Source organism: Mustela nivalis (genome assembly GCF_964662115.1).
Source record: "Mustela nivalis genome assembly, chromosome: 10".
Lineage (NCBI taxonomy): Eukaryota > Metazoa > Chordata > Mammalia > Carnivora > Mustelidae > Mustela > Mustela nivalis.
In genome coordinates, this window is record NC_139029.1 from 56602172 (window position 1) to 56615564 (window position 13393).

Consider the following 13393-nt stretch of genomic DNA (forward strand, 5'->3'; position numbering starts at 1 on the left):
TGGTTTCACTTATTTGTGGAACATAAAGAATAGCATGGAGGACATTAGGAGAAGGAAGGGAAAAATGAAGCAGGGAAAACCAGAGGAAGAGATGAACCATGAGAGACTATGGACTTCAAGAGACAATCCAAGGGTTTTAGAAGGAAGGGGGGTGGGAGGATGGGTTAGCCAGGTGATAGGTATTAAGGAGGGCACATATTGCACGGAGCACTGAGAGTTACATGCAAACAATGAATCATCGAACACTGCATCAAAAACTAATGATGTACTGTACAGTGACTAACATATCATGTTTTAAAAAATCATTTTAAATGTCATATCTCTATATGAAATATCAATATCATTTCTCTAAAAGTTATTCCGAAAGAACTACAAATTAATTTTTCACCACAATTCTTGAAAACGCTCAGCCAAAAAAAAAAAAAAAAAAAAAGTTTAAATCAACAAGGAATGTTGAAAATAAAAACAAATGGCTTTTTCTCTAAAAATGGCTTTTCATGGATCTGCTAAAGGAGAAGACTCCAAACCACTGACTCATGGAAATCGACTTGCAATTTTATGCACACCTCATATAGCTGTCCAATTCATGTACACACATCTAGAAAATAGGATGGTTTGGTATCAAAGAGTTGTTTCCAATAGACAAATATTCAGTGTTTTAAAATCTCATTTCCATCTTCCTCAAAAAGGCTAGAAAAATGCAAAGATAAATGTCATTAATTGCTCCAGACTTTTCCCTGTAGAGAAACACAAACTGTAAACATCAATACAGCATTTTACTAATAGCTTTAAGTGTTGGCCTAAAGCATCATTAATTTTACATTTGTAAGAAGATCTGTAAGTGTAAGCCTTGCATTCTCACTGAAAGGATCAATCAGTAAAGTCATCCTTGCTGTCTTCCTTCTAAACTGCAATGCAGAACATGCAGAAGTGTAAATTTGTATGTATCTGTATACATGTAACATAACAAAGTTACTTAACAGAAAGTTACATTCTAATCATTTGGTTTTTTGTGTGTGTAGGGCATTGTATTTTTCAAGTGGTGTGATTTTTTTTTTAATTGACTTTTAAATAGCTTTTTTTTAAATCTCTCTTGCTGGGTTAGCACAAGTGAAAACTGAAACAAGCTCTTTGTTGTAAGGCAAATGCATCACTGAATTACTTGTAATTTTAAAAAAATAGTACTTTTACTTTCGACCTGTTTTTAGTGAGTAGCCTATGCTTCCCCTCTTCTGGTTGGATTGTCTTATTTTCTTTTCTCCATGTGATGGCATTTTTTTTTTAATGATTGCAGCTCTTCTTTTAATAATTCTATCCCTGATTATGTTGTGGTCATATAATGAGATATCAGGGAATTTTGGCATTCACAAGGAAGCAATTAGGCTGACAACTCCAGTTTTAGATTTTGGCTTTCTAACCAAACATGGAAAGCTGTGAGATTCCTTGAATCATAAAGACTCTCTCACAGTGAGAATTCCTAACCCATGTCCAAAAATTTCCAAGACATCCACAGACAGAATTCAGGAGGGCTGTACAGTCTCTGACACTCTGTAGGAAATGTCTGTGCTTTTTGTGAGGAGGGGATCCATATCTTTCATCTGATTACTGGGGTGGGGGTGAGGTGGGCTCTGATTCCCAAAGTGATCAAAAGTCAGTGTTCTATCAGGTATATTCTAGTTAAATCTAATTTGAAAAGACCACAATTTGTGCAACTTGTTTCAGAATTATGTTCTTCCCATGTTCTTGTCAAAATTAAATTCAAGCAACTTTGTATATTATATTCAAAGCCTTCTTTTAAAAACTGCTTAAGAATGTTAGGCATAAATACTGATTATCCATAGATCTTCTTACTTGGCCTCAGAAATATACAGTAGATTAATAAGTATTCTTGTTCTAATTTTGCGGGGTCAGATTTGGGGTTTAATTTTTCAGCTTCCCATTCTGTACAAACCAGAAGCTTAAGGGTTCGTTACAGAGATCTGAGTTGAACTTTGGCTTCAAAATGTGTGGTAATAGCTCCGTACTTGAGGTACTGAACCACTGGCATGAGCTCAGAGAAACACAGGCCAATAAAGAGACATTTGCCCAGAGTTGGACTGCTTTTTGATAAAAATCATCTTTCAGATTAAATAAAGCTGTTGCAGTTCTGTAACACTGACCAAATAGGCCAAAATCCCATAAAAGGCAGAGCTTGGTAAATTAGTTCTCTCCTCCTAAGGCACCTGTCTGGAAACGTGAACTTAAGAGGAATTATAACAGATTTTTAAAGATCCTGGGAGAAATGGACTCATTACCTTTATATATCCGCTTGAGAGACATATAACCCCACGGCCTCTTATCAAGAACAAAATAGGGATTGGAGACATCAATAGAAAGGTGATACTTTCTTAGAAACTATACCTCCTCTTTTGTGAATAGGTTTATGTGATTACGGAAGTGGATCAGGGCCTGTGATGATCCGGGTATTGTTGTAGTGGTAACACCACATTTTTGTGCAGTCATACACAAACTGACATTCTAGCGCCTGCTGCTTCAGGAAATGCCAGAATGGTGTCTTTCAGATCCAAGATCTCACAGATGGCCTTGGCCTGCAAACCCTCAGACACTTACACCCTTGCAATGGCCATGGCCCTTGCCCTTGCCTTTGCCTTAAGGCAGTGTTCTCACCTGAGAGCAGTTAGGTCCCCCATAATATATTTTGCAATGGCTAGGGACATTTTTCTGATCATCATGCTAGCAAAGTATTGCTCTCATCTAGTGGATAGAGGCTGGAGATATTATTAAACAGCCTACAATGCACAGGGCAGCCCCATAACAAAGAATTATTTGACCCAGTATGCCCAGAGGGCTGAGGTGGAGAAATCCTGCCCCAAGGCCGTACCACTTTGTCCCATTCTGAGAGGTTATAGATATATGCTTATTTAGACCTATACTTCTCACAGGGCCACTAGAAGTTAGTTTCCTTGAATCCCCTGGAAATGATAATTTGGGACAATAAACTGAAAAGGTATCCTAAAATGCCCTCCCCTTCCCAAATAACACCCATTCCTTTCTCCAAAATGCAGGTTAACGGCCATCTTCTACAGGAAATGATTTCCTATTTTAGTTTCACCTCTCCTATATGCTTTCTCTAATAGAAGCTCTGATCAAATTCTTTCCTATTCCCTACAAGATTATACATTCATTGACAGCTGAGTTTTTAGGAAAAAAAAATCTTTGTGTCTTAACACCTGCCGGAATGCTTGGCACATCATAGGTACAACAACAAATACATGTTGAAGGAAAGAACAAGCCTGGAGGACTGGGTTGGATTCTGAGTACCCAACCTCCAAATTGGATTTGCTCAGAACTGGTGTGGGTGAGCAAAGTGGTATCGGTGGGCACAACACCCCAAGAATATCTAACGCTGTCTGAACCCATGTCCTTCAAGGACCTGAAACTGGGCAGTGTCTCATTTTATGGTATGTAGGTTCAAAAATATCGTGGTGACATTTCTGGTCTACCAGAAGCTATCATTATGACGTTTATCTGATGCAACAGGGCAAAGACTATAGAGATCATAAAATCTGGTTGGGAGCCTAGGAGCCCCATGGGAGAAGGAACAGTCAGAGCTCTCCCTAATTACCTTTTCTTAGGAGGAAGAAGCCTGGTGCGCTACTTTTGTTGAGGTTGGCCTAGCAGCATATATTCTATAGAACATCTCCTTTCACTAAATAAGGAAGAGGTAGATTGAGCTGAATGAGCACATAGAAGAGAGTATTGGGTAAGTCCAAAGGGTGTCTCTGATAGTAATGAGCTCACACAAATACCCCGGTAAAAATCTATCAAAGGGTCTGACTACAAGCAAGGACGATTCTTTGGTTGGCTGTCTATAGATTATACTAGAGTCCACAAATGAGAGGATGAACTAAATTGAGAATGATTTATAAATGTGCTTTCGTATTAATAACAAAAAATCTGGGATTATAACATGAATAGATATCACTTTGAAAATAGGAAAAGGGCACCTCAGATCTACAGCAAATCAGTGATAATTTGTACTGTACACACTTATAGAATGTAAAACAAATTGGTATTATCATTAAGTTAGCATAATGCTGCTGCATATTACATTGTGCTGTTATTTGACAAAGCGTGTCAAATAGGATTTCAAAAATATATTTAACACAATTTCAAAAAATATTCCTGACATGGGTTGGCATCAGGAAAAAAAGACAGGAACATTTCAGAACATTCAACTTTATTTTCCATTGACAAACACAACATGAAAAACACACATTTATTAAGTACACAGACTAGCTATGACTTGAATGCCATCAAAATTTTGATGTAGTTTTCAGTCTCTTTTATTCTTTGTCTCCACAATCCTGAAGGCTAGCATTTAAAATATACTGGAAGAGGTGTTTACCTATGGTGGGGATAACTCCAAAAAAACTTTACATGGAGATGACAAAAGTTTATCTTCCCACTTAGTCAAGTGTGTAGGGATAGGAGGCTGAATAGGAAAGATGGAGAAACATACGTTTTCTATGCTGAGTTTTACATTATTGATTAAAGTGTCAATGTTTTCAGTTCTTGCTTAAATATGCCATGTAAATTATTGTAAACAGATGAAGATAATCAGTGCCTCTTTTAAACTTTTTTTGTGTAAAGAAATGTTCAACTTTATGCTATTTGTCCATACACATTAGGTAAGAGAAGAGGGAGAAAGTAAAATATTTCATACAAATTCCATATATACATGGAAAGAAGAGAATTTAGTAGTCAGTGATGACTGGAGTGAACTTAACACCTGATCTTACAGAAAAGAATACTGGCCACTCCTTGCTTTTTCCTACTGACATTCACGTGATAAAGATAAACGTGGTGCCTTCCTCTCTTTGATTCTGTGGAAGGGCCTAAAAGGATGAAGAAATTTAACAAATTGCAAATGTATAAGGTTCCCTCCGTGTCTTTCTTTATGTTCTCTACACCCCCTCCCTTTGCGTACTTGACCTAAGTACATTTTCAAAAGTTGAAAGAACACTGGAGTGTATCAGTAAGTCATATGCATTTTTCTGTGTTTAACATTATCGCTTTGACTCTACACAAACAGAAAATAAAGAAACCATTTTCAAATAACTGTTGAAGTTTGGTGATTGGCTACTTTTTGTCTAGCTATCTGATACACTTTAATTAAGAAGCCAAAATATTCTGTTTCTAAAGCAATAGACAAAAGACTGTAAGAGCTGCACTTTTTAAAATGACTTCAGGGGTGGAATCATCTCCAAATGCTCAAAAACTTGGAAAAATCTGATTTTGTTCCTCATGATCACCTCTTTCCTTTCTATCTTTACTCCCATAATAAAATTGTTCCGTCAAAGCAGACTTACTAAAAAACAGACTTAGATCTGTTTCATATATTAAGGCATAAGCATGCTAGAAATATGAAGCTGTTCTCTATCCTCTTAAAAACAATACCAATTTCACCAACAGTAAATATTTCTATTACTTTCTCTTTGTTGAGAAAATGAATAAACAGGTTGGAGGCAAGGGGTTTGGGGCCACAGTCTCGTTCCTAATGAAGAAATATGTAATCCAGTAAATATTTAGGTTGTTGATAATATTAAATTGATTGACTTAAAATTTTGAAAATGAAAGAATTTTGATTCTCAATAAAGAAAGTAAGTGATATATAAATGAATATGGATGGTATATATCTGATTCTGTTTTTCCAGATAATCAAAATATACTCAGTTTATGGTATCATTATGTCATGGTTTAAAATTCAACTTGTATAAATTATAAACCTTTAAAATAGAATCTTTATTTTAGGAATTATAAAATAGAGAATATATAAAATAAAAATTCTGTGCTCTATTGTTCCTTAAAAGAGTAGAGAACAAGGACAAGTGAGAAAGAAAATGTTAAGGAGCATGTTTTGAGGATATCTTTCCATCTGACTTTAACATGAATTGTTGATCTTCTTGTAAAAAATAAATAATAATTCCTTAACTCTAGACTTGGGGAAGTCTTTCTGAGAAGGGCATAGTCTCAGTTTTTCCTTTGTCACTTGGAGAACAAGTTCACTCTGCACTATTCTTTTTATTTTCTTCTGTTTTATGCAAGGTGGCTCAATCCAAAAAAGGTATTCAAAGAAGACAGGTAAAAGATTTTACTGGATAACTAGAGATATGAATTCCTAATAAAACTGAAATCTTTTGAGTAACTCAGCTTAATATGAAATTTCTTATGAAATCAGTATCTATATAAAGGATTCCAATCTAACAGAATTATAATTTTAACATTTTCCCTAATTCTCTGTTTCATGCTTCATATGTAATCACTAGTTAGTTGTCTTAGAATACCGAACTGCTACAACTCTTTAACAAATGTGCATGTGAGTTTTAGGTTGATTTTCAAATTGGCTCTATCAAAATCTATGTTAGGAAACATCACAGATGTATGCCATCTCTTATCAGAATTTTATTGAAATTCAGATAACAGTCCTCTAAATATAGCCACAGTGTTAAATAGTCCTCCTTTTTAAAATGATATAATCTTATTCATTGCCCAATTCTGCACATTTACTAAAACCTCAGTTTTAGCGATTTGGGGATGTATGTGAGCATAAAACCGTCAATAAACATCTCTGAAGATTTGGCATGGGTGATGGTCTAAACTTTTCACATGGGTAAATCATAGAAATTTTAATTTTCCACATTAAGCTTTTAATATGTTCTTAGGAATAAATACTCTGCAATCTTTCTATGTCACTCATCTTCTGGTATCCTGTTTATTTTGAGAACAGCTTTTGGGGTTAAATATTTAAACATAAATATGAATATATGTGCTTAAACTGTGAACAATAAAAATTTTTCTACTTTCTGTCTCTGATTTAATCCCAGTACAAAAGAACCATTAAGTGATTGCTGACACGGATAGATTGAAACTAATCACAAATTAGGACTCAAAGCCAACAGATAAAAAGTATCAATGAATAAAAGATCTAATTCACTGGAAAATCTATTATTAGAATATTGTCACAGATTGACCACCTTTGAAAAATAGTTATGTCTTGATAGTTATGTCTTGAGAGTTTCTAGTTGGTCCATCACTCTATGCCAGCATGGTCCCAGGGTCTTTTACATGAGCTTCCACAATTTTATTCTATAACGCAGCCAAGAGATTTTTTATATAATAAATAAATGTACACTTTTTGTGCACTTTTTGATTCATAGTCATTTAAATCTGTTAAGATTAAACAGATCTACTTAAAAATATCCTGGCATACAGCCTTAGGCAAATTTTGATAAATCTTAAGATAAAACATTTAAAGTAGTTTTGAGATATCCACTGCACCGATTGTACTTGAAACATAAAATATTCTTATTGGATATAGCACATCATCCTCGTCTATGACAGCTTAGCTGCATAAATTCATCATTTGGAAAATCAGCCCTGCTATGTACAATCTACAGTAGTTGATTGTACCTTAATTTCTACATTATCCTCACTTCTTCCCAGGTGGTTTCCGAGGCCTTTAATTTTTTTTTAAATCAATACTGTCAAGTTAAGAATCATCATAATTTATGCCCACATCTTCTTTTCCTGCTCAGACAGATACACAGATAAACAAAGTATATGAGGAAGAATTTAAAGGCCAATAAACTTAAACTTGGAAGCAGATTTTTAATGCAGTGACTTCAGATGTCTGTTCACTTTCTGACCACATCTAGGGCCTCTGTACAACATTTCTGAAATCTAATTTCAATTATCATCCAAAGGTTGAAATCATTTGGGGCTTATATTTCTTATCAGCTTTTCCCTGGACAAACCAATGGCTGGCCTGATAACAAAACCCATTCCATTTACATCATTTTTCCTTCTCCACTTTCTTTTCAACCTTGTTGAAAAACTGCCAGATGTGTCCACTCCTGCCACGTATCACGGGCAGAAATTTATTGTGAACTTAAGGCTAAGTGTCAGGTTGTTTTGTCTTTATGTATTTCTGCGCTTGGAGGAAAAGTGGTATTTCTTTGACAGTAATCTCCATCTCCATTTGGAAGTATCAGTCTCTTAAATTATTAATACAGATAAAGCACTTTGTTGTACAGTAATATGTTACTACACATTTGAAGGTAAATTCATTTTTCTGAATTAAAGAAGCAGAGAGCGTTCACCTCATCAGTATGATGGACTATAATGGCATGTGGCCCTTCAGTCATATGGCAGGCACCTTACCAAGACACACTTGGCTTTGGCAGCCATTCATTCATTCATTCATTGAATAAATGCTGAACTCTTCCTACATTTCAAGTGTTGTACTAGGTGCTGGAAGGGAAAACCCAGTCCCACTCGCACCACTTAAATCCATACCGTGTGTGTGTGTCTATCAGATTATGACCTAGGACCAGAGGATGATTCAAGAGGGAAGGCCTCTTTTCTGTAAGGTCATTTAAGTGCACATTTTTCCTGGGACAAAGGAGGTAGCTTTGTCTAATTCTTCATGAGGTGACTGGTGGGATAATCCAATTCTATATCATAGACAGATTTTATAACAGGGTTTTAGTATTAGGTTCTATATCATCTTTTTTTTCTACAACATAGATTAGTGGAACCATCATGAATTACATAAACACTCTCAGCAGACCTTGTTTATCCACTCAGTTTGACATGGTATTCATAATAATAATAATAAATTGATTATTCCCAACTGACCTGGATGGTTTATATATTAATCTAATAGATATGTAGTACCTATTAAAATCAACTATTCCTCAAATGCCTACTAAACACGAGGGGAAAAGTAGTTACTATAAAGAAATATAAAATAAATCTCAAACTTTTAAAATTAGGAATGCAATAAGGCAAGCTGTAGATTACTATCTTCATGAGAAAATGTTAATGAGTTTGCAAAATGAATGCTCCAAAGGATACAAAGAGCATTTTGTGTAGGTCTCATTTAAAAGATTATGTTTTGGGGGGAAGTTTTTCTGTTTGTTTGTTTTTTAAGTGCAACTCTCAAAACTTAGTGTAATAATCTACTTGTGTCAAAAAGATACCTAGCTTAGTTATAAGGTTTGTACACACATAGAGTGTAAGAAAACATATTAATAATAAATATTTAGATACAGAGCTACTTTGAAGAGAGAATAGAGAAAATGCTGTGAGGGGCCAATACTATTAATTTTCTAATTCTATAAATAGGCCAAACTATAGAAACTCTTTATGGAAACTTCAAAATATTTAACGGAGTTAGTATTAACTCTATAGAAATTAGAGTTAGTAGTTAAATATCCAGAAGACTAGAGGATACTTTTGGTGGAACAATCAGGGAAGAGAACTAACCACAGTACCTGTATTTAGTTCTCAAATTAGTTCTTAAATAGCATTTTGAAAAATCACTTTCCTGACTCTCCAGATCAGATTCATAAATCTTACCCAGGCTTTTAAGAATGAAAAATACATTCAAAAAGAAGAACATAGAGTGATTTGGATAGTCATAAATCCTGTCATATTTCAAATAAATGCAATTGGCTCTTATATAGGAGTAAACATAATTACCAACACATCCAAAACTTAAACTTCGTTAAGTTCAGCAGATAATTTATGCATTGAGCAATATTTACATCAACACCACTGAATATTATGGATACATTTATGTTTCTTATCCTAATGCAACTTTTTAAAAAATGTAAGGGGAAAAGAGTGACATGGAGAGATAGAAAGAAAGAGAATACAGAAATCCAAGGTCTTTGGACAAAGGCAAATTACCGCCTATCTCTGATGATCTATGCATTCCGCCCCCCCGACCCCCATGTACTCAGTACACTGGAATATTAACTTTCCCCACTCCACCCCCACCACAGACCAAGATCATTTATACAACAAAAAATGTTTTCATCCCATAAATAATCACATATTCAGCTACACATGGCAGAGACCCAAAAACACTAGACTGTTAATAATATATTTTCCTTTGTTTGCGTTTCAACACTTTTGGCACATAGGGGATTATCTAGGCTTCTGAGACCATTTAGCCTTATATCAAAATTCTCCTTCGATGCATAAACAATGGCATGCTAGAGATGCCTAAATTCACAGTAAGGTTTATGGCTACTTTGTTGCCAAAAGCTGTGAACATGCAAGTTGATTAGGTGTTTTCTTTCATGCTCCTGTCTGTATTATTTCATTGGATAACGAGATAGGCTGCCCTTTCTGTCCATCATTAGAGCAGCTGGAGACAGCATTGGCTACCTGACAAAACTTTCGAAGAAGGATCTTTCTTAGCAGCAGATAAACCCAGGGATCCAAGATCTGGTTCAGTGAAGCCAGGCGCACAGCTATTAAGAAGAAGTTGCATTCTTTCAGCTTTTCAGTGTGAGTCTTGCAGTGCTCAACCGATGTCTGATTGAAGATCATTTTCAACATCATTATCTAAGAAAGAGGGACACGTAATTGTTCCAAAGATTAACAAGGTCACATGCATCTCTTCTATACAGCACTTTGCACATGGTTTACGGTAACTTGGTTTTAGATTAAAATGATTAATTCAGGCAAAATTTATATTCATAGGACACAACCCTGAATGAATACAAGGCATTCTTACAGATTTTCCCACATTTTTGGCATTTGACATGATGTAGCTTTTTAAAAAGTACCCATTCTCAGGCTCTTGGTTTTGGGGATTTAAGAAGCTTGAAATTCCAAAAACACATCTCAAAATTAGCTAAGTTCATCTGTCTTGTCACAGAAAGTACCAATAGGTTGACACCCTGATGAAAGCCAACACTTCAACAAACCAAAACATATTTAATCTTAAACTTCAGAAGTTCTGAGAAGAAATTACAGGGAAAAAGGAGAAGCAAAAAGGGGGGAAATAATACTTGTTAGCATTTTCTGAGTCTTACAATTTGCCAGGGCTGTGTCAAGTTCTTCATATGCATTGAATAAACAATGAAGATGGTATTATTACCATCTCCTTTTTACAACTGCAGAAGCTAAGTTAAGTCCTGACATAAAATGGCTGAACCGGACTTAAATGAGGTTTACTAACAACACTTGACATACGCCGCTTCACCTTTTTTTATTGTTATTGTTTTTTTCTCTTCCTCTTCACGATATACACAACACTAGAACTAAACTCCTAGAAGGCAAGTTATGAGACTATTTCCCCCCTACTAGTATAGTCTCTATACCTAGACCAATATGTAATAGACAGTGCTCAAAAATTAAATATTTGTGAATAAATATATAATACAACATATATGAATATATGGCATATAACATATATAAGTATATTTATATTTGAATGAATAAATATTTGTAATTTCTATAGACGAGGACAAATGAAGGTTCACATACTTCTCAAAAGGTATTCAGGCTCATTAATAATCAGAAAAATGCAAATTGTGAAGAAATAAGAAACCATTTTACACCCACTAGTTTGACAAAAATGAAGAAAGGAGACTTTTCCAAATGTTGGTATGGGGGTAGAGCAGTAAGGACTCTTTTCCACACCACTGGCTGGCATGTGAACTGGAGTAACCACCTTGGAGAATAAAGTGAGCACTATTTCACCTGCTGCCTGCCAGCCGTCCTGCACCTAGGAATATACCATCCTTAATTCCTGCACCAGGAGTTCTATATATGGCTGTTCATTACAGTGTTACTCACAACAGCAAAAATCCCAGAAAGAAGCCAAACACAAGTTCATATTTGCAAGCGAAGAAAGATACTGACTTTATAACTGGCTCCTAAATTCATTTTTCTAATTGTGCATGACGATGAAGCCCTTGAAATGTGGCCAGAACAAAGTGAGATGTTGGAATACATAATGACTATCTAATGAAATGATAAGATTTTTGATATATTGTATCAAATACAATACACTATTAAAATCAACATTGCTTCCGTATTATTATTATTATTATTATTATTATTATTTTTTTTTTTTTTTTTTACTTCTTAAAAGTGCCACTACTGGAAAATTTAAAATTGTATATGGGGCTTGCATTTGTTCCTCACAGTACATTCCACTGAACCCAAGGTATCTCTTGAAGCCCACACATATTTGGATGCTTGTCTTTAGGACATCAAATTAAAGTCAACATCCCTGGGGCGCCTGGGTGGTTCAGTGGGTTAAGCCTCTGCCTTGGGCTCAGGTCATGATCTCAGGGTCCTGAGATTGAGCCCCACATCGGGCTCTCTGCTCCACAGGGAGCCTGCTTCCCCCCACCTCTGCCTGCCTCTCTGCCTACTTGTGATCTCTCTCTCTCTCTCTCTGTCAAATAAATAAATAAAATCTTTAAAAAAATAATAAACCCAGCAATTGCACTATTGGGTATTTACCCTAAAGATACAAATGTAGTGATCCAAAGGGGCACATGCACCCGAATGTTTATAGCAGCAATGTCCACAATAGCCAAACTATGGAAAGAACCTAGATGTCCATCAACAGATGAATGGATCAAGAAGATGTGGTATATATACACAATGGAATAGTATGCAGCCATCAAAAGAAATGAAATCTTGCCATTTGCAACAACATGGATGGAACTAGAGCGCATCATGCTTAGCGAAATAAGTCAAGCAGAGAAAGACAACTATCATATGATCTCCCTGATATGAGGAAGTGGTGATGCAACATGGGGGCTTAAGTGGGTAGAAGAAGAATAAATGAAACAAGATGGGATTGGGAGGGAGACAAACCATAAGTGACTCTTAATCTCACAAAACAAACTGAGGGTTTCTGGGGGGAGGGGGTTTGGGAGAAGGGGGTGGGATTATGGACATTGGGGAGGGTATGTGATTTGGTGAGTGCTGTGAAGTGTGTAAACCTGGTGTTTCACAGACCTGTACCCCTGGGGATAAAAATATATGTTTATAAAAAAATAAATAAATAAATAAAGTCGGGACACCTGGGTGGCTCAGTTGGTTAAGCAGCTGCCTTCGGCTCGGGTCATGATCCCAGCGTCCTGGGATCGAGTCCCACATCGGGCTCCTTGCTCAGCAGGGAGCCTGCTTCTCCCTCTGCCTCTGCCTGCCATTCTGTCTGCCTGTGCTCGCTCTCTCCCCCTCTCTCTCTCTGATAAATAAATAAAAATCTTAAAAAAAAAATAAATAAAAAATAAATAAATAAAGTCAACATCCCTGAACATCCAAAACACGCTGTACCACAAACCCACAATCCCAGCAATGGCACTTGCTTCTTTTATAGCCATCCTGGCCCAATATGTCAATTATCTTTGAATGTTCCTTTTGTCTCACCCTCTTCAATGACTTTTGCTCTTGTTCCAACCTCATTCTAGTTCAGCTCCTCCACTCATCTGAACTAGAGCTATAACAGACATCCTAACTAAATTCAGCATCCTAACTAAATTCTAGCTCTAACCAAACCCTCACTAGCTAA

At 35.9% G+C, this 13393-nt stretch overlaps 1 protein-coding gene across 3 annotated transcripts in view; it reads right to left on the bottom strand.

Moving 5' to 3' along the window:
• The window catches only part of PTGER3 (prostaglandin E receptor 3), a 194759-nt gene that overhangs the window by 150123 nt on the left and 31243 nt on the right, over nucleotides 1-13393 (bottom strand). For all 3 annotated transcript variants that reach the window (XM_082686144.1, XM_082686146.1, XM_082686145.1), the window contains exon 2: nucleotides 10240-10419. In XM_082686144.1, coding sequence (XP_082542270.1) covers nucleotides 10240-10419 — 180 coding nt within the window. The remainder of the gene's footprint in view (nucleotides 1-10239; nucleotides 10420-13393) is intronic.